General features: G+C 45.4%; 1 protein-coding gene across 2 annotated transcripts in view; it reads right to left on the bottom strand.

The window, feature by feature from the left end:
- NPTN (neuroplastin) overlaps nucleotides 1–25,759 on the bottom strand; it is a 90,042-nt gene that overhangs the window by 3,974 nt on the left and 60,309 nt on the right. The window contains exons 7-9 of one of the 2 annotated variants that reach the window (XR_015869735.1): nucleotides 12,922–12,943; nucleotides 8,983–9,052; nucleotides 7,571–7,854 (exon numbers count right to left, since the gene is read on the bottom strand). Coding sequence is in view for 1 of the 2 variants with exons in the window: in XM_088446219.1 (XP_088302345.1) it covers nucleotides 8,992–9,052; nucleotides 12,922–12,943 (83 nt within the window). In the remaining variant the exon portion in view is untranslated. The remainder of the gene's footprint in view (nucleotides 1–7,570; nucleotides 7,855–8,982; nucleotides 9,053–12,921; nucleotides 12,944–25,759) is intronic. The other variant, XM_088446219.1, reaches the window with a different exon arrangement.

Below are 25,759 nucleotides of genomic sequence, written 5' to 3'. Positions count from 1 at the left end.
CACAAAAGAATAGGGACATGCAGGTAAGCATCCTGTATGTCCAACAACACCATGTAATCCCCAGGTTCCAGCGCCAGAATGATGGACCGTAGGGTCTCCATCCGAAACCGCGGCACCCGCAAGGACTTGTTGAGTGCCTTGAGGTTGAGAATCGGACGGTACGACCCATTGGGTTTCTGCACCAAAAATAGATTGGAATAGAAACCCTGGCCCCTCTGGGAGAATGGAACAGGCACTATAACTCCAGCCTGGAGCATAGTGTGCAAAACCTTCCGCAGTTCCCTGGCTTTGTTCTGGTCTAAGGGAAGACCCGTGGTGAAGAATCGGGATGGGGGCCTGTGCTGAAAGGAGAGGGCATACCCGTGAGAAACCACCTTGTGAACCCAAGTGTCTGTCGTAGTTGCCGACCAATACTGGGCGAACTGCAGTAGGCGGCCTCCCACTTTGGGATCCCCCAAAGGGAGGCCCGGACCATCAGGCCGCAGGCTTGTCATCAGCCTTAGGGGCCGGACGTCTGGTACTCCAGGCCTGTTTCCTGGGCTTGGCCGATTTCTTGGGCCAGCCTGTCGGGGAAAGGACTGTGCTTTAGGCCTACCCTGGGCACTCTTAGGCCGAAAGGACGATGTACCCGAACTGGAAGGGACCGCAGCAGACGGGAGACATGCAGACTTGGCTGCCGCCAGCGTGGCCACAATTTTGTCCAGATCCAGACCAAAGAGGACTTCTCCATTAAAGGACAAAGCTTCCAATCCCTTTTTGGAATCAACGTCCGCCTTCCAGGATCGCAACCATAAGGTGCGACGAGCAGCAACAGCTGCCGAAGAAATCCGAGATGTGAGGGTACTAATATCCAAGCCCGCTTCATTGATGTAAGTGGCAGAATCTCGAAGGTTGCCTACCAACTCCGACTGTTCAGCTGAACAATCGGAATCCAAAGACGCCTCCAAACTATCAGCCCAGCGCTCCATAGCTCTGGCTACCCAACATGCGGCCATAGCCGGTTCGGACGCCCCCCCCCGCGAGGGAATAAATGGACTTTAGGCAGATCTCCACCTTACAGTCCGTAGCATCCTTCAAGGAGGACATGGAGGGCATGGGCAATGTGGCACTTCGGACTAGGTGTGTCACATGAGAATCCACCTGAGGAGGGGATTCCCACTTAGAAAAATAATTGTCCGCAAACGGATAAGCCACCGCTAAACGTCTTTGAGGCTGATACCGTTTACCAGGATGTTTCCACGCCTCCTCTAAATGGTCTACTAACTGACCCGAAAGAGGAAACACTGTGGCGTCACCCTTAATATCTTTGAAAAAGGCATATTTGGACTTTGACACCGGAGGATCATCATCCTCAATAACTAAAGCTGCGCGGACTGCACGAATAAAGCCAGGAATATAAACCTTAGACTTAGCGTCCGACTCTTTAGTACGGAGAGGTCCTTGGTCAGAAAGATCCAGAATCTCCCCATCATCGGACGTCATGTCGTCATCCTCATAAGGAGCGGACAGAGACGCCACCGGCCACTTGTGAGGCCGCAACGCAGACTCCCCTTGTAACACGTCCTACAAATGCTGTACAGAACTTGTTAGTGAATTTACCCACGCAGGCTCCTCAGAGACCTGAGGAGGGGAAATAGAGAGACTGTGGGGTACCATCAGTTGTCTCGGGAAACCCTGCATGGGTGACGACTCCACTGACTGCTGGGACAATCCCATCTGTGAGAACGCAGGTTGCGGAGCTAACTGGCCCACTAGGGTTGTAAGCGCTTTGGCAAAACAAGCCCAGGGCAGTTCCTGTACCGGAGCAGTGACAGTAATTGGTCACGCCAATAAAAAACACTGTCGACATAGCCCCTCCGCGTTACCTTCCCCCTCCGCTATAGGTACCTTGCACGTAGTACACAGAAGCTGGAAAGGAAAATCATGATGGTAAGTATGTGACCCCTCTCTCTGATACTCTTAGTATAGTGGGAGAACCACCCTGCAATCACCGCACCGCAAGGGCTTTAGCAGAAGAGGAGCAGGGACAGTGAAATGGCCGACAGTAGAAAGTGAAAGTACAGGCAGCAGACACTAGCAGCAGTCACATACAATGCAAAGAAATCAATCCCTGCACTATCAGCGCTGATCCTCAACTACGCAGACAGAGCCTGGTAGGACACAGCGCTGCATACACAGACTTGTTCCAACGGAGGAGAGGTATGCCGGGGGACCCAGACCACGATGCCTCTGATCAGCAGCTTCCAGCAGCGTTCACCATGCTTCAGTAAAGATGGCCACCGAGGAGCAGAGAGGAGGCCCGCCTGGGGAAGGAGCGCTGCCACAGGGCCAATCGGCAGGTGCAGAGAGGGCAGCGAGGGAGGCGCCGTTTGTGTACAGGGAAGGCGCGCTCCCCTGGCATGCAATTAACCCCTGGGACGCTGCAGCGCTACCGCTCAGCTGCGGTCCGCTGTCCCAGGGGGGTAGTGGAAGCGCAGGTTGATTACCTGGCTCCACGCTGCAGCCAGTCCCCAGGGAGCCCCCTGCCTGGGGACTCTGGACCATGTTTCAGCGGGGACCCATCCGCGGGACCACGCTGCTTACCTGCTGCCCCCTTGAATCCGGCCATGGTCTGTGACCCCAGATGCTTACCAGCATCCCCGGATCAGTACCGGCGGGGGTGTAGGGAAGACAGCATGGACGTCAGTAGTGACTGTCCATGCTGTACTTCCAGATGGGCAGCCACAGCTGCCTTGAAGAAAACTTCAGGGGCTATCCTTAGCCCCCCTCTAAACAGGTGCTCCGACTCCAAGCTGGGCACCAACAAAACTGAGATGCCTTGGCTCGGGGCGGGGTATAGGAGGGGGACCATAGTGCATCCTGGGAGGCTGAAAACTTAACTCTATGGTGCTCGATGCCATCACCTATACCCCAAGGTATCCTGTGGATACCCTATGGACCCTGATGTAGACAAAAGCAAAGAACAGATCCCAACTGAGGCCAGGTGCATCAGGGTGGGTGCCCTGTGGACCCTCTATGGACCTTGAAGAAAAAGTTAACTGAGGTATGTTATACCATAACTGTAAATTTTCTTCTTCAGGGTCCATAGGGTCCACAGGATCTACCTTGGGGACGTCCTAAAGCAGTTCCCTTAAGGGTGGGGACGCTCCTGAGCAGAGAGGAGAATCCGCCATCCAAAGGAAGCATCCTGGGAGGCAAAAGTATCAAATGCATAAAATTGGACGGAAGACCAAGTGGCTGCATTGCACAGCTGTTCAGCCGAGGCGCCATGTCTAACCGCTCACGATGGTCCCACAGACAGAGTAGAATGTGCTGTCACCTTGTTTGAGACAGGGAGATCAGCCTGTGTATAGACCTAAGAAATAGTCATACGCAACCAGCGAGCCAAAGTCTGTTTGTTAGCTGGCCACCCTCATTTGTGAAGCCCATATAACACAGAGCGCATCTGATTTCCTGATGGAGCTGGTACGATCCACGTAGATACATAGGGCACGAACCACATCCAGGGAAGCTTCACCCTTAGAAAGGTCTGAAGACTGAAAGGCCGGGACTACAATTTCTTCATTAATATGAAAACAGGATATCACCTTTGGAAGGTAACCTGCTCTAGTACGAACAGCTCTATTTTGATGAAAAATCAAATATGGGGAGCGACATGACAGTGCTTCCAAATCAGAAACTCTGAGAGCTGAGGAAATAGTGAGGAGAAAAAGCATCTTCGCTGTCAACCATCTAAGGTCCACCTTATCCAAGGGCTCAAAAAGGAGAAGCTTGCAATGCCCTGAAAACCAAAGAAATTCCTTGCCCTCAGCAACGTTTGGATCACAGAAATAGAGAAAACTTTGGCCTTTAAGAAGGAAGCCTGAAGAGCCATGCCGTCAAAGCCAGCCGAGGTAAACCCGGATATAGGCAGGGTACCTGTACTAGTAAATCCAGTCGTAGAGGCAGTGGAAGTGGACTGTCTATGGATAGACATGTCAGATCGATGAACCAATGCCTCCTGGGCCAGGCAGCGGCTATTAGTATTATCCTGCCGCTCCTCCTGCTTGAACTTTGATGACCCTTGGAAAGAGGGAGATTGAAGGTAACAGGTATGCCATCCTGAAGTCCCATCTCACTGCCAGAGCATCCACGAAGGTGGCTGAGGGGTCCCTAGTTCTGGACCCGTACCTGGGACCTTGTGGTTGTGACGTGACACCCTGTGGGCTTATCGTCCGACTTGGAAGCAGGACGCTTGGTTGACCAGGATTTCTTGGTCTGCTGTCTCCTGTGGGAATAATCCTGTCTATAGGAAGACTGTCCCTTTGCAATACTCTGTGGGCGAAAGGACCGAGCTGATGATTGCCTATACTTAGGGGTAGTCGTAGATGGCAACCCTGCAGATTTAGTTGTCACCAGAGAAGACACTGTCATCCAGCTCTGGTCCAAACAGTACTTCCCCACAAAAGGCAAAGATTCCAGGGCTCTCTCGGAACCTGTTTTCACCTTCCAGGTTTTTAGCCAAAGGGTTCTTCGAGCTGCAACTGAAGCTGGCGATACCCTAGAAGTGAAGATATCTGCGTCAATGACCACTTCCCATTATATATATATATATATATATAGAGATATAGAGAGAGAGAGAGAGAGAGAGAGAGAGAGAGAGAGAGAGAGAGAGAGAGAGAGAGATATATATATATCTGCTTCTCACATCTGACAGAGAGAAGACAGCTGTTCTCTGGTTGCATTAGGCGTGTTATCCTCCAGAGACTTCGTCCATTCTTCCACAGCCTTGGCTACCCAGGCTACAGCCATAGCTGGCCTGGTAATAGCTCCAGATAATGAAAACACTGCTGCAGGAATGGGTAACGTAGAGCTCTTCATCAATCTAGTCACATGAGCATCTACTGATGGAGGAACTTCCAATTTGCTACATTCACCCTGAGCAAAGGGATATGGAGAGGATAAATTCCTTGTAGTATGGAAATGCTTATTTGGAGTAGACCATGCTTCATACATGATTCCTCAGTTGCTCAGACTGAGGAAAATAAATCTCTAGCCACCTTCTGCCGCCTAAAGGCCGGACAGATCTAACCGCTCTCACAGGAGGGGGGACATCCACGGAAGAATGGTGGTCTTCCACTAAGCAAGATCCTGAACTCTAAGTATCAGAGTGCGATGAGGAGGTGGAGTCAGAATCCTGAGGCAACATCTGGAGAGAACCTCTCATGCCCCTGGTCTATTAGTCTACAGCACCTCCTGAGGGGCTATAGATGGCAGCATACTCTGACTACAGTGAGCAGAAGAATCAAACCAACAGGAATTCATGGGGGACATATACATAGGATGCAAATGCTGTGGGTACCCCATAGCAGGAGGCAATATTGTTGCAGGAGCACGCGACGCTGCGGTCCACCAAATTCGACAACACCTGAGACCAAGAGGCCACCCAGGGTGGTTCTTGTGCTGGTGTACAAGATAGAAAAGGTGACTGTTTACAGCAGACACTACACAACCCATCTTGAACAAAATCCTGCTCAGACAGGCCTGCAAAACAGGATTTACATGATTTCAGCACAGGAAGCTCATCCTTCTCTCCTTTAGACATAGCAATGTGTAACAGGTATAAGGTATAGAGTACAAATGCAATGTGACTTTATATGAAAAACCCCACACACCTTCAGAGGGATGAGGAGAAACACAGTGATAGATATCTCTGACAGTTTTGAAAAGGCAGTATAACAACAGCAGTTAGCATCACAGTCACATACAATGCATAAATATAATGAAATGCTAATGCAAATGGACTCTGAATCAACTGACCAGCCCCCTCAGGGGTATTGGTTGGAAATAGAGTGCTATATACCTGACCCAAGGGAGAGGTATACAGAGAGGTAGACCTAACCTCTAAGACAAACAGCTTTCAGCAGTACACCCAAGATGGACTGTGAGCGTCTCACACACGAGGTGATCAGAAGTAGCAAACCAGATGCGGGAATCCGCAACCGGAAGTTGCGTCTGGGTTGGGGGAGGAGCGCCTATCTCCCCTAAGCTGCGATTTTGACGGCACGGGTACACTAGTCTCACAGTAGTAGATGCTCCTAGTGCGTCTACTACCCGTCCCCAGCGACAGATGATATGGCCACTGCCGTCTTAGTGAGGACATGTTAAACGAGACCTTTACCCACAGCTGCCTCCGATGTGTCTCCTACATCGGAGGCCTGGACTGCTTTGCGCACAATTCCCACGAGGAATCATCTTGCCTGCCATCTCCGTGAGTCTGATCGCAATCCGGACACCAGCGATGCAGCTAGCTGAGCCACGCTGAGGGCCGCCGAAATCCTCAGGGAATATAGCGGTACTGGCATTTCGGCATTGGCGAAGGTAGTATATGCGTCGTAATCGGCGCCTAATACTGCTAAACTCAGAAGTTCAAAAAACTAAGGTAAATCAAAAAAGGAAAAGCCTGGGACTGCCTAAGCAGTCCCGCTGTTAAAACGGTGCGTCTGGATACTTGCCGCGCACCAAACAAAAAAACTGAATGCCTGTGGCTGGGAGAGGGGTATATAGGGAGGAGGACCAGTGCATGCTGGGAACGTCAAAGCTGTAAGCTGTTTGATGCAATGGATCACTCCAACTACATACCCCCAAGGTAGATGACCCTGAAGAAGAAATTAACAGTTATGGTAGACTTACCTAGATAACGCCTTTCCTTCGAGGCTCACAGGGATACCATGGGGACATTATGGTTGGAGAGATCCAGGCACCAAACAGTTAAAGCTTCAGCTCCCAGGATGCCTTGTTCCCCTAGGAGAACTACTTTATGACAGGGCTTGACAAATCCCAGGGACCAGGTCGCCATGCTACCAGATTTTGCAGTGAGGGAGTAAGCAGATCCTCATCAACTCCTGCAGAGATTCGTGCCTATACTATTGCGACGTTCATTTCATGCACAGGAGTGCATGTGCTGAGTGTTGTCTGCGGTTACTGCTGTGCCTGTGTCCGTCCCATCCTGCGCTGACTCCTCTTCTCCATTCCAGCCTGTGCTGACTACTCTCCATCCTGGCCTGCTCTGACCCATGCTGTCTGTCTCAGTCTACGCTGATCCTCCTGTACGTCCCGGCTGTCTATGGTCTTCTATCTCTGGCTGCATAGAGCTCTCCGGTAAAAGGATCTATGCGTGGCCAAGGATTACGGAGCAGCTTCAGAGGGATAGTGGTGTGACCACGAGGGGAGGGGGTTCTGTTGTAATTTTTGGCGCCATTGTTTTATATGAATTGTGGTCTGTTATTACTGGAGGGTGGAGCAGAGGAGCTGTGCAGAGCAGTGAGGGGGCCTCCATGTTACTATATCCATTCAACAGACGATTTTGTGGACTAGTATAGTGTGTATAACAGTTGCATAACACACAGAGCTGTGCTCCTCAATCACGCCTGTAATTTTTTTGGGGGGACAGTGATTTGGCTCCTACACTTTCATCCTGGCTCCTAGATTTTAGAAAAAATTGTCAAGCCTTGCTTTAGGACATCCCCATGGTATCCCTGTGGATCTCTATGGACCCTGAAGAACAAAATTAGAGTTATGGTAGACTTACCTAGATAACTCCTTTTCTTCGAGGTCCATAGGGTCCACAGGGCACCCCCACCCTGATGCACCTGACTGCATGGGTAATTTTTTCTTTCGGTCACAGATTCCCTCATCTTGTGTAGATTGCTCTTCCTTCTCCTGTCTTGAGGCTTGTTAACAAAACTGAATGCATGTGGCTAGGGGCAGGGTATATATGGAGAAGGACCCAAGACATCCTGGGAGCTGTAGTTTTAACTGTTTGGTTCCTGGATCTCTCCAACCATAATATCCCCCTGTGGATCCCTATGGACCCTGAAGAAGAAATAAGCAATACTCTGTGTTGAGTTACTTGTTCAATCAGTAGCCTTATGTTAGTTCTTAATTCCCTTATTGCTAATTATATACACAAAATACATATATACCCACATATACATACTACGTATACATGTGATAAGGTGTGGAACAAAACTATTGGTTCCTGTTGTACCCACACATCGAAACACTTTCTAGGTTATAAAAAGGAAAAAAATAATAAACTCTATATGCCCCAGTTACTCTTTGCATTAGAACACTGCCAATTCTGCAATTTATTGTTGCTTGGCCCCTATAGGCACAATTCACTATATGCACAACCAGGGCTTGGGAGACTGCAAAAAGAAAAAATAATTTAAGCGGTTTACTGAATGGGTGCTACAAGGAATCTCTGCTGTAAATAGAGATCAGATTAGACGATAATTGTGCATCTCCTATTAAAATGCAACACTGGAACATTATCTGCTGATTCGGGTAACCAGGACACAATCTAATATCATTTTTATTTGCAATACCATTTACACCTTTATTTAGCAGAAAGCTGCTTTGCCTTAGCTACTTTCTTAAAAACTTGCATAACGAGAGTTTACATTCAAGCTTTTCTGGTCTTTTGTTTTCGGTCTTCTTTCTGGAGTTCGCCTTTAAAGTTCCACATTACCACACAGTGGGAAGAATTCAATTGAACCTAATAGCGCTGGGAATGAGTGCCTGGAGCTATTCAATTGGCCGCATCACGCCCGGCACTTAAGTAGGGAGATGCAGTTTACCGCCCCAAATGCCAGGAGTTTAGTCACAGTAAACAGCTTTTTCCGTCGTAAGTGCCAGACGCGTTGCTGTTAGCGTATGCAGTGAGCCCAAAACTAGAAAAGCGGCACTAGTTTAGTCAGATTTCTGCTCGCACCTCAGCAGGACGTAATCAGAAATCCTCTAGTTGCGGGTTTACAGCGTGGCCTATTGAGAATCTCTGGGCACTTATTCCCATAACATTTCAACATTACATTTAAGTAAATGCCCCCAATGTTATGATCCTCAAAAAGCAATAAAAATGTAGTTTATTTATAACAACGTTACAAAGCCCTCTCAGTAAGACTTAATTACTGTACAAGAATCAATACAGTCTTTACTTACAGAGTTTATTTAGTTTGTGTTTCTTTGTCTTAAATTTTTATCTTTGTGGTTGTTTGTAGAGTTACTTTTCCTGAAAGGAAAATAAAAAAAATAAAAACAGTAAATTAAACTATTTTTTAATATCACTGCATAGCTTTATTAATAATTCTTTTTTCTTGACTAACATTAAATCAGATAGGTGCGGTAAAACAGCAATCCAGTATCTGTAAACATGGGAGTTGTAAACAATATATACCTTTTCAACTATAAGAGGGATGAGGCGACATGAGGATATTGTGGGGAGACAAAGTTAAAGTTAGAGGGGTACTGTGCAATGCCAGACCTAAAGAGCGAAAGTTTAAGCACCTGAAAAAAGGGCAATAAAACCCCAAATCAAACAGGAAATAAAGCCCCAAGTGAAATATTACAGTGATCTATTAATGGGAGTCACACGGCCATAGAGGAAAAAAAAAAAACGCAAAATGACATTAGATGCTAGTGAGACACCCCATTGTTTATCTGACTTATAGCAAAAGGGGGGCGGAGGTATTTCCAAGAGCCAGGTAGGTGGCATTTTACGGAACTAAAGCTAGCCACACAACTACAGATTATTTTTCCAACTAGTTGAAACGAAAAGCTGGTAATATATCATTCTAGGGTGGGCAGAGGGGCAGGGCGGCTATTACAGTAGGGCACTCCTCTGCACGCACCCAAAAAAGGAGCGTGGTCACTAGAAAAGGGTTGTGGCCTTGAGACTCACCCCATTTTCTTCACTGTGGAGGGCATGCCCGGCAGACCCAAAACTATCCTTGCACTGTGAATAGATGCCGTGCACATGTGCCCAGCATCTATTCACTCGCTGGTGATTGTACCACCTCAACTTTCCCCCTGAGGGACACTGCAGCCTGTGGGTGGGGACGGCTATTTCAGCGGGGCGCATTTAGTTTACTTAAAATCGGGCAGGGTTCAACGCCTCGCTCAAACAGCCTAGTGGGAACACTATGTATGGGAGCAAATGGCAATCAGCCGTTTGCTCCCAATGCTGCAAGGACAACATTTGTCTGAATGACTGTTTTTCAGCATTTGGGAGCAAATGGCCAATTGTCATTTGCTCCTATACAGTACTAGATTTTTGGTCCAGCCAGTTGTTGACTGACTGGACAAGCTGGAAGACAAGTGCATCTGTAGGAGTTACCTTCACTTTCAAATTCCAGGCTGAGCATCCTGGGGTATAATGGGACAGGAGTGGCGTCTTATTTTCTTAATCTATGGTGATCACGATATAAGATCTCATTGTTTTGTTTATTAAGTGGAGGCGTTATTGCTGAAATGACAATTTTGTATGGAGTTCTTAGCTCATGTAAAGCTGGGTACACACTACACAATATGTTGTGCAATCATGGTAACTGCGACCACTCTGCACGGCCATGGTGTAGTGTTAACTTCCAATCTGTCGTTTAAACACAGTGGTCATTGCATTGTCCCATCTGATGTGCTGCATGTCAGAGGGACAATGCAGGACGGTAACGTTCCCAGTACATGCTATATTGTGTCAACGTGTTGCTAATCATGTATTGTGTACGCAAAAATATATTGTTGCATCGTATCAGACTGTCCAGTCTTTTAATTATGTATGAAGTTTAAGATATTTGCTACCATCATAATGCATGGGGAGTCGGTAACAGAAATGTCAACCTACAGAAGTTTAGCATATATAAAGCATACATGACCTTCTAAATAGATACTGGCTGGATAAGGTATTCAATACAAATCAGCCCCCATAAGTGATATCTGGGGTTCTCTTTTGTCCCGATTTGACTTCTGAAATGTCAGTAGGTATGCAGTAATTATTATGTAAAAGTCCATCATCACCATCCATTGTGTAAAATACATATTGATAACCCTGTTAAATGTATGTTAGCCTTCATTCTAGCACCCTACACCTGTCACAACCCATGCAGTTCCTGTTTCCTGCCTGGAGAGTCACTCTCTGCTGCTTCTAGCACACTATGTTCTGTATAATATAAGTTTGTTGCCTCAGCTGAGTGTGCTAGAAGCACCAGAGCAGAGAGCAGCACCATAGGAGGGGGGTGTGTGCTCGAAGCTCATATACATAATTGTATGAAGCTCACTCACATCATAAGGTTTTCACATGAACCAGGAATTGGATTCAACGCTTGGTGGCCATCTCATATTTTTATTTATGGTTTTTGAGGGGTGGTGACCTCGAGTTTGGCCCTTGCAGTTGTTAGAAGACCAGCAGGGTATACGATACTTATTTATAGGAAAGAGGAACTGCATAGGTTGTGACAGGTGCAGGGTATCCTGCAAAAAATAGTTAAGATCTGTCAATTCTCAAAATGGATCTGGTGAGATACAATTTAAATGTCACATTGTCTTCAAATCGCCAAGCTATTTAGTTACTCTTCTGTATGAAACAATGAATCTGCAATATGTTCTTCTGCCTCCATATTTTAAAAATCTATACTGCACAATGCATGCATACTGTGATTTGAGTCATATTATATTATATATATATATATATATATATATATATATATATATACACACACACATATACACACACACACACACACACACACGTGTTGTCTGTAAAAGCTTTGTCTCACAAATTATTAACCTTTATTCCAAAGCTAGCAGATAAAGCGACATCTAGTGTAATGAAACTTGTACTTCATGGACATGCTGCTCTTGATTCTCATCCCCCACCTTCTAATGTAATTAATTCAGCAAATAAACACCATCATATTGCTTCGCTCCAAACTTTAACCAACTTGATTAGCAATGGATAACAGTGGCAGTCACCTTAAAAAAAATAAAAAAATTATATATAGGCTGTTTTCTGCGGGCGCATTGCCAGGCAGAAACAGCCTGCCGCCCGGCACTTCTCCACACCGACCCCCGCTGTGGAACGCTGGCCTCTGAAGTGACCGGAGGCTAAAGAACACTCCGATCGCTTCAGAGGCCAGTGATGCACTGCGCAGGTGACGTCATAACGCGACTTGAGGAGCCTTCCCCGCGCCTGCTGGATCTAGTTAGATCCAGTCAGCGCAAGGCAGCGGCCATGGCCATCAAGTAAAGGTAAGTGCTGGGCTAAGGCCAGGACCAGTCTGGGGGCACTAATTAAGTCTGGGGGCAGTGCATAAAAGGCCAGCCTGGGGGCACTGCATAAGAGGCCAGCCTGGAGGCACTGCATAAGGGACACTATTAAACCTGGGAGCACTGCATAAGGGGCCAGCCTGGGGGCACTACATAAGGGCAAAGTTAAACTACAGGGTGCAATGCATAAAGGGGAAAGGTAAAGGGGTAAAGGGGGCACTGCATAATGGGCACTTTTGACTGAGAGCCAGTGGGGGAGCAGCCTGAGACCGGTCAGGCTGGATTGGTAAGGGAGATACCCCTTTTCCCAGTGCGCGCATAATTGCGAAGGCCCCCACCCGGCTAATAAATATATAGCTTTACTAAAGGGGTAAAGGGGGCAGCCTTGCTACTGAGGGAGCAAGGCTGCTACTCTAGGAGACACAAAGACACAATCTTTGGAATTAAACTGGCCCACGATGAGCCTTGGCACTTTTGAACGCAGTATGGTAGCCTTTTGAGGGAATGGAGAAGTTTAGATTTGCTTTGTGTTTGTTAAGTTATTGAGTCTAGTAAACAGCTTTTCTTCCCAAAATCTCATATTTACAATGACACAAAAAGAAAACATGCTGTTAGCCTAGGTACTGCAAGTAAAACTCATTAAAGATTTGGTACTCGTATATAACATTTAATTATGCATGGAGAAATCTTACTGCATGGGTTACATGTTGGCAGCATATTTTAATTTACCTAGTATTGAAACAATTTGACTCATTTTACATCTAAGTGCAAAATGCTTCCAGGTGATGAGTGCAAAGATTAAACTGTGTGTGGACTTGTGTATACAAATAGTTTACTTACATTGGTCCAGCTGGTTCATCATCTTCAGCAAGCATCCGAAAGTTGGTAAAGGGGAGAAGATACGAAAAGAGAGCAACAGTTAGTAGTATAACATAAGACTTACAGTACACCTGCCATGACTGCTGCTTACTCAGTTGAGCGCTTCAGTCACTTGAAACGTTAAGCAGTTTGCCATTATTGTTATTATAAATGGTTGGTTATGTTCTTTAAGATGAAGCTCAAGTCTGATATCGGCCATGAAGAACTGCAACTTTAGTGGACAGATTGTTGTGATTTACTGAAACCATCTTGTCCCCTAGTTCCAGTGTTTCACTGAAAAAATTTAATGACAAGACAAACCCAACATTTCAGTTGTAAAATCCTGCTGGTTGTTTTCTTACAGTGGGGTGTGTCACTGATGACAGGTCCTCCATTACCCAGGCACTAGTCTGAAGTCTACATAAAAACTTTCTGGATATTGAACTATTTTTAGAAGTTAGGTTTCTTCCTAGCACTATAATCAGAACTGGGTAAATAACAAGTAGTACGATAACAGCCCACTGTCTCTTGTCCCGCCAGACTTCAGCTACTTGACGTCAGGCCACTTAGACCCGCACAGGTGGAGGAATACATTTTTATGTAATGGCCAAATTGACTACTTCTATTTCCTTTTACCAGAATGAGCTACATTTCATTGCTTACAATTAGTTTGAATGCCTTGAGATGTTTCCTACCGACATTTCAGTTTTTAAGATTTGGGAAATTTTCACTGAAGTCTTTAAGAAAAATTTACAGCAGGATTCTACAAGGAGACTAGTGCACATGAAGCAAAAAGATGGAAATAAGGTACAGTCTCTGAAACGAGTACTGGCGCCTGCATGAGCACAAACAGGGAGTAATATGATTACATGATCCCTATTACTTCCCCTCTACCTGCTGATAACATATGGACAAAATCAACAGGGAGCCAAAAGAATAAAAAATATTTCAAGGAAAAGAAATTACAAAAATAAATAGAGATAGTTCAAAGCAAGTATAATAAGAAATAAAACTGCACAAACAGTCAACAAGCCTTTGTCCACAGACACTGGGTAAATTGGCAAAATGCATTTTGAAATGGACAGAAAAGTCAGACTGGGGAGGGCTACAACGTGCTATTAATGCACAGGAGAGCTACATTTACACAGAAGGCCTGAGACACACCAACCAATTCCCTACACATACACACGCACGCACAAATGCAAAATCAAACCAGTCACTAGCAGGAAAATGTATTTCTTCCAGTAAGTCTCAAGGGACTGCAAAGGGTTAGAAACGATACATATAGAACACATTCGCTTGTAAATGGTACTGTATCACCCACCAATTATTTATTTTGCATTTTCCTTACAACCTACAATGCCATTTATGAGTAGTGTTCACTGTAGGTCCGGCGCCAGGCTGGGCACCGGACCCAGAGAAAGGGCACGTCCCCCTTTTTGTCACTCTTGGGGGCGTGCCCGGCAGCCCCCAGGGGCTGCGGTCACTGTGAACATGCTTCCGGCATCCCTTCACCAGCGGTGACCGCTGCGCCACCTTTTCCCCCACCCGCGGGACACTGTGGCCTGCGGGAGGGGACAGAACCTGCAGGCTGTTTCAGCTAGGCGCCTCGTGGGAGGGCATGGTGCTTTCTGCCCTTTAGAAATAGGGCAGGGCACAGCGCCCCTCTGAAACAGCCTAGCGGGAAAACTATATGAGGCTTTATATTTTTCCATGAAGCGGCACTAGACCAGCAATAGTTTACACTGGTTTAAAAAGAAAGGGGAAAATGTTATCGATCAACCATGTGCAACTTTCACATGTAAAAGATTATAGACTAAGGAGGGAATTCAATTAGACCCGTTAATTTAACAGGTGTGAAAAACAAGATTTTGTTACTGATAAATTCCTCTCTCTGATTTGATAGGGGACACTGGGGTATAGCCGGTGCTGAGTGGCAGCTGGCACTTTACATTTTTTGACGTGTGACTAGCTCCTCCCCCTCTATACTCCCTTACAAGCCCAGTCTTAAAAAACAGTGCCAGAGGGGAGCTGAGAATAAGATAAACGGAAGAGGAGGCGGTGAAGCAAGTACACAGAACATATGAAAAACGTTGAAATAACAATAACACAACCAGAGACATCAAACCGTTCTAACAGTCATAACATAACATGACCACAACCCTGGCGGGAAGGAACAGCGTAGAGAGGGCGTCCAGTGTCCCCTATGGAATCGGAGAAAGGGATTTATCGGTAAGCACCAAAATCCTGTTTTCTCCTTAATAAACTAGGGGGACACTTGAGGGACGTCCCAGAGCTCCCAACATGGGCGGGAGAGCACTGAACCCTGCAAAACAAACCGACCAAACTGCGCAGCAGAGGCCGCAAACGTGTCAAATCTATAAAAACGAACAAAGGTATGCCGGCCAGACCAAGTAGCCGCTCGGCAAAGTAACTCCATGGACACCCCGCGAGCAGCTGGACACGAGTAACCCACAGAGCGAGTAGAATGCGCTGTAATGGAAGACGGAGGCTCCTTAGATGAGGCCATATACGCCTGTCTGATGGTCAGACAAATCCAGCGGGCCAAAGATTGTATAGAAGCTGGCCAACCAGGACGAGCAGCATAATACAAAACAAATAGTGTGTCTGCTTTACGTATGGCTGCAGTCCTTTCCACATAAATACCAAGAGCCCTAACAACATCCAAGGATCTTGAAGAAGGTGAATCCTATGGAAGAACCGGTACCACAATAGGTTGATTGATGTGGAAAGCCGAAACCACCTTTGGAAGAAAGTCTATTCTAGTATGGAGTTCCGCTCTATCTTCATGAAATACCAAGTATGGAGGACGACCGGATAGATCTCCCAGTTCCGACACCCTCCTGGTTGAGACCAGTGCATGTGTTACCTTCCACAAAAGGTGTTTTAACTGCACCGGCTCCAAAGGTTCGAACAGAGGAGACTGTAAAAAGGAAAGTACGAGATCCAAATCCCATGGAGCAGGAGGAGGAATAAAGGGAGGTTGTAACCGAATCACACCTTGTAGAAAAGTCTGTACCTCCGGTATCAAGGCCAACTTCTTCTGAAAGAAAACTGTCAGAGCTGAAATTTTAACTTTCAGAGAACCCAACCTCAGACCAGCTGCGAAACCTGCTTGCAGAAAAAGCAGAAGACTGGCTAGGTTGAATACTGTTAAGAGGAGCCACTCTACGTTCACACCATGAAACATGTGTCTTCCAAATACGGTGGTAATGTTTAGAAGTAACTTCCTTTCTAGCTCTAAGCATAGTAGGGATTACCCTGGTTAGGACCCCTTTACGTCTCAGGATGACCCTTTCAACAGCCACGTCGTCAAACGTTGCCGCTTTACGTCTGGATAGACTAAAGGACCTTGTAGTAAGAGATCTTCTCTCAGAGGAAGTGGCCACGGATCGTCAATCAGTAGAAGTTGAAGGTTGGAATACAAAGCTCTGCGAGGCCAATCCGGAGCTACCAATAGAACCTTGGCCTTCTCCCTTTTGATGCGTTGTAGAATCCGAGGGAGAAGAGGAAACAGAGACGGAGTTGACAGTGCGTCCACTGCCACTGGGTCTGAGAGCAGTAGAGAGGCAGTTGATGATTTTGTCTGGATGCCATGAGGTCGACTTGTGGAAAACCCCACCATTGGACCAGCTGCTGAAAAACCTGCAGTGCCCATTCCCCTGGATGCACGTCCTGCCGGCTGAGGTAGTCTGCCTCCCAATTTTTCTACGCCTGAAATGAAGATTGCCGAGATTGCCATTGCTAACCTTTCCGCCCAGGTTAGTATCCAGCTTACTTCTCTCATAGCTGGCCGACTTCTGGTGCCACCTTGTCTGTTTATGTACGCCACTGTGCTGCATTGTCTGACTGGACCCTGACTGCTCGGTCCCACAGCAGGTAATCTGCTATCTGAATCGCTTAGAACACTGGGCCTGATTCAGAGCCGGACGCTTTTTAAGAATGCTCGCTCTGAATCAGGGTGTCCCTGTTTTTTTTTGTTTGAAGACGGCCAGGTGATTGCTACGAGACCCTTGTGGTAGGGTCTCGTTCCCGTAAGCCCCAGTGAGCTTTCGGCTCTAATAGAGCCGAAAACTCTATTAGAGTGGGGCCACCCCCAAACGGCAGGCGTTCCTTCGGGAACGCCTCCGTTTGGCCAGCCACGCCCCTGCCCGCCTCCAAAACGGGGCAAGCTGTCAAACACAATCGACAGCTGACCTGCTTTGGTGCGAGACCCGTAGCGACGGAGCTGGCGCGCGCAGTGGGGGACCATCGACCCGCTTGCGAGAGGGTCTGAATCAGACCCACTGCCCGCAATTCTAAAATGTTTATCAGGAGACATGTTTCCTGTGCTGTCCAGCGGCCTTGGAAGTGATGTTCCGGAATCACAGCCCCCCATCCTCTCAGACTCGCGTCTGTGGTGAGAAGAGTCCAATCCCACACTCCAAATCTCTTTCCCTTCAGTAGGTGTACTGAGTTCAACCACCAGAAAAGGGTTATCTGAGTTCTGGGACTTAACCTTACTCGTTGGTGAAGGAAAAGATGAGATCCTGTCTACTGAGATAGGTGGTCTAGCAGAAACGGCCTTGAGTGAAAGCGTCCATAAGGAATGGCCTCGAATGCCGCAACCATCTTCCCCAGAAGGCGAAATGCAAACATGCACCGATACCAGTCGATGTCGAAGGACCGTCCTCACCATCTCCTGAATGGAAGTTGCTTTTTCCTGAGGAAGAAACTCACTGACATAAGGAGTCCTTGATCATTCCCAAAAATTGTAGCCTCTGCGTAGGTTGCAGATCAGACTTGGGAAAATTCAGGATCCACCCATGACGATTGAGAAGGCTGAGAGTCGCTGTGATGTTCTGCAGTAATTGGTCCCTGGAATGGGTCTTCAGCAGAACATTGTCCAGGTAAGTAATAATAGCCATGACCTTTGTGAATACCCTGGGGGGCTGATAAGCCGAAGGGTAAGGCCTGAAACTGGAAATGTGAGTTCCAAACTGCAAATCTCAGAAACGCCTGGTGAGGCGGCCAGGTAGGGATGTGAAGGTAGGAGTCCTTGATATCTAGAGATACCATAAATTCACCTTCCTCTAGGCCCGCAATCAGCGGCCGAAGGGACTCGATCTTGAAAACTCTTAGGTATTGATTGAGATCCTTCAAGTTCAGAATAGGTCTGACCAAACAGTCTGACTTAGGAACTACAAAAAGACTGGAGTAAAAACCTTGTCCAGTCTGATGTCTGGGAAGGTGGATCACTCCTGTTGTTGGAAACTGGCAACCCTGTGGTAAAAAACCGAGGAGGAGGCTGAAACTGAAAGTCGAGCTTGTATCCAGAGTGATGAGATCTCTGACCCATGCGTTCGTACAAGATTCCATCCATACTTCTTTGAAGTCGCACTCAGACTCTGGGGTCCCCCAGGTGAGAGGGGAGTTAGTCATGCACTAGGCTTGGTAGTGAACTTAACCTCCTGTTGAGTAGAGGTTGTTGTTGCGGCTCTGCCCCGACCTCTGGAACCACGGGGTTGATGTCCTCCTCTGAAGCGGCCACGTGAAAGTCCCGGGGCACGAAAGGACCGAAACGAGGGTCCATAGTAAGATCTTCTAGGGGGAGGAGCCGCAGAAGGAATATAAGCGGATTTACCTCCTGTAGCTTGAGAAATTCAATTATCTAGCTCCGCTCCAAATAATACACTTCCCGTGAATGGAAGTGCTTCCACAGCTTTCTTTGATTCTGCGTCCGCCTGCAAATGTTTAAGTCACAGCGCCCTACGTGCTGAAATCACCAGAGCTGAGGTTCTGGAGTCAATATTGCAAACATCTTTGGACGCTTCTACAAGGTAAGCCGCAGCTTCACCTATATGCTCTGCTAACGGAATAAGTTCCTCCACCAGCAGTTGATTTCTCATTCGGTAAGCCAATTGTTTTTCTTAAAGCTCAATCGCTTTGTTAGTCCAGCAGCTTACAATCGCAGGACGCAGGGTCACCCCTGCAGCTGTGTAAATGGACTTTAGAGTGTTTTCCAATCTCCTGTCACATGTGTCTTTCAAAGACGTGGCCCCAGGAACTGGAAGCGTAGTCTTCTTAGACAGCCACGATACTGATTGATCTACTGTAAGGGGGGTTTCACAAGATTTTCTGTTATCTGCTGGAAAAGGATAAAAGGGTAATAACCGTCGGGACATCTGAAATTTTTTATCCGGATATTCCCAAGCTGACGTTAAGAGAATCCAGCTCTTCCGAGACCGGAAAACCAATAGCCTATCTTTGTTTCTTTAGAAAGAAAGACTGTCAAGCAGGACCTTTGTCTTCCTCTTGTATCTGCAATACCTGTCAGATTGCAGAAATAAAAGCCTCTATCCCCTTGGATACTTGCTCAGACGCCTCCTGGATTTCTTTAGGCGAATTTGGAGCATATTTGCCTTCTTCCAAATCTGGCATATCCTCCTCCTCCGGTTGGAGGACTGAAGGTAACTCTTTTTTGAGAGGAGAGGATCCCGTTGTAGTACGGGAGAGAGTCATGGCTTTTGAAATCCCCTCCATGGATATTGCCAAGGACCTTGCCCATGCTGGATCCTCTAGAGCCGCTGACCTGGAAGCCTCTCTTTCTTTGCGAGAAGCCTCCAGCTCCGCAGAAAGAGAACATAACGGATGCATAAAATCTTAAATAAAGTTGGAAAATGTCCAGACCACTGCGCACAGCTGCCCAAATGTTTCTACACACTCATATGAAGATCACCCACTTCAAAAAATACAAACAGACATAAAATAGAGAGAAGTAGATATACAATAGGGTGCTTCACAAAAATAGATAGTAATAGCCAACAGTTAATACAATTAATACATTCCTTTTGTAGACGTAGATATCTTGTGCTGTAGTTTAAGGGTTCACATATGTATCTTCTCCTCGTTATGGACGATATGGCATATGAAACAAATGAGAAACTGCTATATCAGTCACCAATACTCATATATAGAATTTGAAAAGTGGAAACAGGGTGTGTGGAACAGAGTGTATAGAGCACCCCTCCACATAAACAGTGCGTACCCCACTCACAAGAAAGAGTGACTATTGATTCCTCAAAAGGTATCTTTTAGCTCTCCAATCACCCAAAAGCGTGGTTCACCAATAGTATGATCTGCGTACCATGACTCACTTATAGTGATAACAATGGAAACTTCAAAAGGTATCTTTGCATGCAACAATGGCGTACCCCAACTCACTCTAACAGACAGAATCCTCGCATCAAGGTTTCTTTTCCTAGTATGGAATATTTGCACTATCTGTCCTTAGGTCATAATGTCGTTTCCAAAAAATGTATATCTCAAAATTAGGGATGAAAAAAATCCAAAAAAGGATATGTTTATTCAAAGAAGGAACAACAGCGTCCAATCACATAAAAAACACAAAAAAGACTTGAAGGATTCCTGTGACCGTATTTTTACGCATTCTACCTACTGACGGTATGTGGATGAGAGTTTGAACTGTACTTTCCACAAGGCTGAAACAAAATTCTTTTCCTGCAAGTATTTTTAAATTGTTTGTCCAAAATGTAACTAAACAGTCTTGCTGCTGAAAAAATAGACTGACGTATGTTTGTTAGTGTTTTTTATGTGATTGGACGCTATTGTTCCTTCTTTGAATAAACATATCCTTTTTTGGATTTTTTTCATCCCTGATGTTGAGATATACATTTTCTGGAAACTACATTATGATCTAAGGACAGATAGTGCAAATATTCCATACTAGGAAAAGAAACCTTGATGTGAGGATTCTGTTAGAGTTGGGGTACGCCATTGTTGCATGCAAAGATAACAATGGAATCTTCAAAAGGTATCACTATAAGTGAGTCATGGTACGCAGATCATACTATTGGTGAACCACGTTTTTGGGTGATTGGAGAGCTAAAAGATACCTTTTGAGGAATCAATAGTCACTCTTTCTTGTGAGTGGGGTACGCACTGTTTATGTGGAGGGGTGCTCTATACACTCTGTTCCACACATCCTGTTTCCACTTTTCAAATTCTATATATGAGTATTGGTGACTGATACAGCGGTTTCTCATTTTTTTCATATGCCATATCGTTCATAACGAGAAGATACATGTGAACCCTTAAACTACAGCACAAGATCTGTACGACTACAAAAGGAATGTATTCATTGTATTAACTGTTGGCTATTACTATCTATTTTTGTGAAGCGCCCTATTGTATACCTACTTCTCTCTATAACATAACGGATGTAACCTGCGTCCAAGACGGTTGTTCTGACATCCCTGCAGACTGCTCAGTATTGCATTTGTCACACAAACGGGAGTTAGATGAGTGCCCTTGTGTAAACTTATCTGCACACTTTTTGCAGGTAAATAATTTGAGATGATTTTGATCTGCCAGTTATGCTACATACAGACCTCACACAAACATAAAAGTGTAGTGAAAAGGGTCAGAAGAAGAAACGGAGATACAGAGAGACAGGAGAAAGCCACACTTGCCCTAAAAGTGCTCCTAGCAGGGCAAGAAAACGCAAGGCATAGAAGGAAATAACCACTGATAATCAAGTAGTTACTAACCTGCCTTAAATGCTCTCCTGACCAGCCTAAACCCCACTGTTTACTTACAGTCCAGGTTAGGTTACCAGTTTCCAGCAGCAGTGTATTCTGATATGCAGCAGACGCCAATTCTACCTGTAATGGCCGCCAGCACACTTCCAGATAAGCGCTGGGGTCGCCGCTGGGAGGAAGAAGCAGGGCTCCGGAGCTAAACTCTACCACCCCCCACTATGGCGCCTATTTAAAATATATGTACGCTTACACTTGGCTGCCCCGCTAATCGGGGCAGCTCTGCTGCGTTATATACCGCCTATGTAGGGTTAACCTGGCTACCCCACTAGTCGGGGAGCCAGGTATTACTCTCAGAGCTGTCCACTGCGGCAGTAATGACTGCTGGGGGTCCGCTATGTGCGCTGCAAGCAGCGGCACCCCCTATATAGAGATGGAGGTCTCTGTAGTCGAGGACCCCAGGCGAAGTGCATGCACTTGCGAGCAGGTCCCCCACAGCAGCTTCCGCGATTCAGACAGGCAGTGCAGCTACTGCCTGTCTGTCCTCAAATCTCTTGAGTGCAGCAGCGCTCTTGATATACTAAACCCTGAGGAGGAGTTTAATACACGTCCAGCTCCCCTTGGGCACAAACTAAGACTGGACTTGTAGGGGGGGTATAGAGGGAGAGGAGCTAGTCACGCTTCAAAAAAAATTTGAAGTGCCAGCTTCCACTCAGCACCGTCTATACCCCACTGTCTTGAAGCCTCCAGTGTCCCCTAGTGGATGAAGGAGAAAAAGGTGGTAGCCTCGGGCTTTGACGCCCAGGGCTATTCAAATAGGGCCCCTTTTTCACAAGAGACACTTAAATTAATGTGTTAACTAGTGTTAACACATATGATCCGACCCGAAAAAAACCCCATTAAGTGCTAATTGAATAGCCCAGGGGGATCAATTAGCCTGTGGTAAACTACCACCGCTAATTGAATTTCCCCCCTAAATTAAAATGTTTCTATCAGCCCCCTTTTTTGAACAGGGGTTAATTCACTGGACCCTTACATTTTGCAGATGACTAAATTACAAACAACCACCCAATTTGCACCAGTGTACACGCCAATAGTTATGTTGGGACTTTGAAAAGTAATTATGTCAGCAACAGGACATTGCACTTGTGAACCTATTGTGTGTGTGTGTATAATATATATACATACACACACACACACACAGATAGCAGGTCCTTTTTAGTGTGTAATCTTTAAAACCCTCTTATAAACAAACTGTAATTTCAACTATTTAGGGCGGTATCTAATTAGTACCGAATATGATTCGGGCGCTAATGGATCCCCGAGGCTATCCAAATAGCCCTGAAGTCCGGCACAATGCCGGCATTTCTTGGGGATTTTTTTTTTTTCGGGACCTGATGTGTCCTGAAAGATATTCCCCGAAAAGTGCCGTGTTATCACAGATCCTATGTGGTTTCGGACGAATTATCCTATTTGTTCACCCGAGACAAATAGGCTAAGGTGAACAAAAATTGTCCCCCCCCAAAAAAATGGGGATTATCGACAAAAAAAAAAATCCCTGTTTTTCGCCCCCCAAAATATAATAGGGGCTAAATGGATATGGCCCCTATAATGGATGATTGCTAAGAAAGTATTAATTTTAGCCATATTTTGTGTTGAATTTTTTTTGTTTTTTGTTTTTTTATAGAAAACAAATTAAAGGGAATCTTAGTACCTGTACTGTCAAAGACTTACCTCACTCTTCCTGTAATCTTTATACAGTGAAAAGATACACAATTACTTTATTATTGATCTAAACTCCGTGAACCCAGAATAAAGATTTAATATATATTATACTCCTAAAAACTGTGGTAAAACAGTTGATTTGTAAATCTGTGGCCACCATGTAATAAGTTGATATGAAATGCATACAGAATGTGACAGTCTGTTACTCACCATGTAAAAATGCCTATAATACCTCTTTTCCACCAAAAACCCAGGTCCGACCTGGGTTTTTGGACATGGTTCCAACCCTGATCAGACCCATTTACACTGCACCTTTCATCTGGGTTACTCCCAGGTCAGCCCTGTTCACACTGAACTCAGGTCTGCCTTGCTAAACCTGTGAGGTCATTAAAAGTGGGAGGTGACTGCTCCACAGCCACCAATCAGCTCATTTTAGGCATGATCCAGGTCAGATAACCCGGGTTGCACCGTTTACACTGCACCATTACCCGGGTCTATCCTGGGTCCAACCCTGGTAGCTACCTGGGTTGCATTGCAGGGTCACTTGACCCAGGTTATTTTTCAGGGACCCATTTACACTGAGCTGCGACCTGGGTAGACACAGCAAAAACCCAGGTTTTTGCTCTGGTGTAAAAGGGTAATTACATACAAAAGGTTATCACATATACATGTGCCAGAATATGTCAATGGACAAGATAATACTGTATCAGTTGGAGCACCATGATGAAAACTATTTCAGTTTAAAAAAAATATTGTCTGTAAAAGCTTTGTCTCACTAAATTATTAACCTTTATTCCAATGCTAGCAGATAAAGCGACATCTAGTGTAATGAAACTTGTACTTTATGGACATGCTGCTCTTGATTCAAGAACTCATCCCCCACCTTCTAATGTAATTAATTCAGCAAATTAACACCATCATGTTGATTAGCTCCAAACTTTAACCAACTTGCTTAGCAATGGATATCAGTGGCATTTAGCTTAAAAAAAATTTTTTATTATAATTATATATCTTTTTTTTTACAAATCACCCCAACCACAGGTAATGTTATCAGTATGTGCTTTTTCAGCAGAGGAGTCATTTTCAATGACTTAATATGACACTTGCTCCTACAGTTGAAAGTCCTCAAATAACATGAGGACTAGAGCTGCCTTTGTGTAATGCTATACTATTGATAAACACCATTCTAGACCCAGTACCATAACAAGAACAGAACAGGCCATGATCCTCTCTAATATAAGAAACATTAGGAAGGAGAATGAATTACTAAATTCTGTTTATAAACAAAAGCAGAGGGAAAACAAACAAGAAACCAAAACAAACTGAATTAGTTGTGAAAGTGAATGAGAGAAAACTCCAAGTGTTAACATCATGGGCTTGAGCAATCCCAACAACGGAAGTGAGATTAGACAAACTGGAAAAGCATGCAGAACTCGCACTTACCACCATAATATTTAGGGTTTGATGCAATTGAAGGGGGAAAAAAAAAAAGTCACAGTAACCGAAAAGTATCATTAGAGAAGCTGCCTCCCTGGATACCCCCTCCCAACCAACAAAGAAAAATATAATTAAAATAAAACCCTTTGGGAGAAAAGAAACAGAGTGGCCGGTCCAATCTGTGCTGCTGAGAAAGGAGGCAAGCAAAATGTGAAGCGGATAGAAAGCAATGGTGAAAGGAAGGGAAGGTTTATAGAGGCAGTGCCCATTCTGACCAGCAGGATACACCCAATTCCCACTAAAAATGAACCTTTCAATGACAGCAATAACCGCAGTGCATCATGCTGGAAACTTACATTTGAAGGAAGAATCCCAACTCACACATACCCATGCACACACAATATCTTTCTACAAGTATGAAATCTGAATAGCTCAGGCCTCTGGTTAACAATTAAACAGCAAAATGACTAGCCCATACCTGACCACGCTTATTAATGGGGAACCAAGAATACTATAATAAGTGGGAATAAACAAAAATTCATACTATTTTAGATGTACTCTCAAATTCCACCCTTAAATAGCTATGGCTAGTTTTATTCAAGAAATATATAATCAATATTGCATTGACCCAAATATGGTTGGAAAATGCAATGCATTGATCTAACCCCTTGTCCACTACGTTGAGGTGTATTATAAGCATATATATACACTTGGGTTTAATTTACAAAGCTTAAAAAAGAAAAAAAAAAAGAAAAAAAATCTTGATTGTTCCATATACATTGCAATAGGTAATACAAAGGTTGTTCCATAGTAAATGTTTGCTTAAAGTCAATGCTGTTTAAATATCTTGCCACCTTGCTGACGAGTTTTTACAGATCTTTTGACCAATATAAACCAGAAAGGAAGAATCATTTAGCGAGCCATGACCAATTTCTATTTGCGGTGGCCTATTATGATGAAGGAGCACTTTAAAGCAGCATAGCTCCATCCAACTAACATGGCAGCTCAAGCAGGACATTACGGCAGAGTTGTTTCAAAACCAAAGCATCTATTTATGTTAAGGAAGAGCATGGAACAGGTCAACTAAAACCTATTCAAGA

The sequence above is a fragment of the Taudactylus pleione genome, unplaced genomic scaffold, assembly GCF_031769625.1.
Source record: "Taudactylus pleione unplaced genomic scaffold, aTauple2 ptg000019l, whole genome shotgun sequence".
Classification (NCBI taxonomy): Eukaryota; Metazoa; Chordata; class Amphibia; order Anura; family Myobatrachidae; genus Taudactylus; species Taudactylus pleione.
The sequence above is the reverse complement of the archived record's forward strand: the minus strand, read 5'-3'. Positions and strand labels throughout refer to the sequence as shown.